The sequence below is a fragment of the Trichoderma citrinoviride genome (assembly GCF_003025115.1).
Source record: "Trichoderma citrinoviride strain TUCIM 6016 unplaced genomic scaffold BBK36scaffold_435, whole genome shotgun sequence".
Taxonomy (NCBI): Eukaryota; Fungi; Ascomycota; class Sordariomycetes; order Hypocreales; family Hypocreaceae; genus Trichoderma; species Trichoderma citrinoviride.
Genome location: NW_020195143.1, coordinates 1 through 1,190, shown reverse-complemented (window position 1 = coordinate 1,190; position 1,190 = coordinate 1). Strand labels below are relative to the sequence as shown.

Here is a 1,190-nt window from a genome sequence, read left to right as displayed (position 1 = left end):
CTTCTTCTTCAGCTCATGGCCAGCATCAAGGCGCACCGACTTCCATGACGGTCTTTTCGCCTACTCTTCTGCCGCCACACTCCTCAGTATCACCATCATCGTCGTCATCGTCGTCTAAGCGAACGATTACGCCTCCGCATAGTTCACATCGCGTGTCGTCTTCGGGAACGGTGCAGATTGTTTCCCCTGGTGCGACGTCGTCTGGCATGGCGGCGTCGTTTCCGGGGGTTTGGCCGTCGTCACCTTTGGGAAGGGTGGGCGAGGAAGGGGTTGTTGGTTCGGAGGCGTCTTCGACGGCGACGGTTCCTGCGTATGACTACCAGAGCCAGGACCGGCGGCGGCGGTATCATCCTCTGGCTGGAGATGGGTCTGGCAGCGGCGGGAGGAGGATGACGCCGTTTTGGTGGACGGAGGATGGTTCGGCTGCTGGGGATGTGCCGCCTCAACGGGGCGACGATGATGGGGAGAGGGTGCGTTTGCTGGGTGGTAGGGGTGCAACAGGGGAGGTGAGGGGGCTTGTGAATGTGGTTGTGCATGGGGTTGTGCTGGCGATGCAGAGCGGCGTTGCGGTGGGTGTTTTGACGGTGTTTGTGTGGGTTGGGGTGTGGATGGATGATGATGGGGGTTTGAATGGTGTTTCTGGGGAGATGTGAGTGATGACTCTGGATATCTCCTTACTTTATGTGGTGAAGGGTGTTTGTTTGACGATGGATGCTGACGAAGATCTAGGTTACGCAGCATTCCATCCCTGACGACAACGGCCATCCTCATCCTCTCCTTCAGCACGCTCATCGTTCACGAGGTCTACCTCCTCTCTCCGGTCGTGCTGCTCTACCTACAGGCCGCCATCCTTGCGCTCGCCACCGTCGCCGCGACGAGCATGTGGGTGCGCTGCGTGCGGGAAGACAACGGTGTGGTTAAGTGCGTTTTGGTGAGCTGCGGGACGCTGCTGTGGGTGATGTGTGGGATTGCGTTTCTGAGGGCAGCGGTGGTGTGGAAGGTTATCAGCTCGAGGGAGGATGAAGGGGTTGGAGAGGAGGGGGGTGAGGAGGTTCAGGGGTATGCCACGCTTGAGGGGAGGTGAATATGGATGATGGGGGGAAGACTGGATGAGTGCGGGATTGATGCTTCACTTGCTGTTGATGGCCGTTTGAATTAAGTTCATGTTTATATTGAGTAGTGTCCATTTC

The 1,190-nt window shown here is 57.8% G+C and overlaps 1 protein-coding gene across 1 annotated transcript; it reads left to right on the top strand.

Annotated features, from left to right (window-relative positions):
- Window positions 1-44: 44 nt before the first annotated feature.
- BBK36DRAFT_1164661 (hypothetical protein) lies at window positions 45-1,150 on the top strand (the record flags this gene model as incomplete). The annotated part of the gene is made up of 2 exons (XM_024894671.1): window positions 45-649; window positions 730-1,150. The coding sequence occupies 2 exons, from the start codon at window positions 45-47 to the stop codon at window positions 1,082-1,084; spliced, it is 960 nt and encodes a 319-aa protein (XP_024744684.1). The 3' UTR covers window positions 1,085-1,150.
- Between the last annotated feature and the right edge of the window lie 40 nt (window positions 1,151-1,190).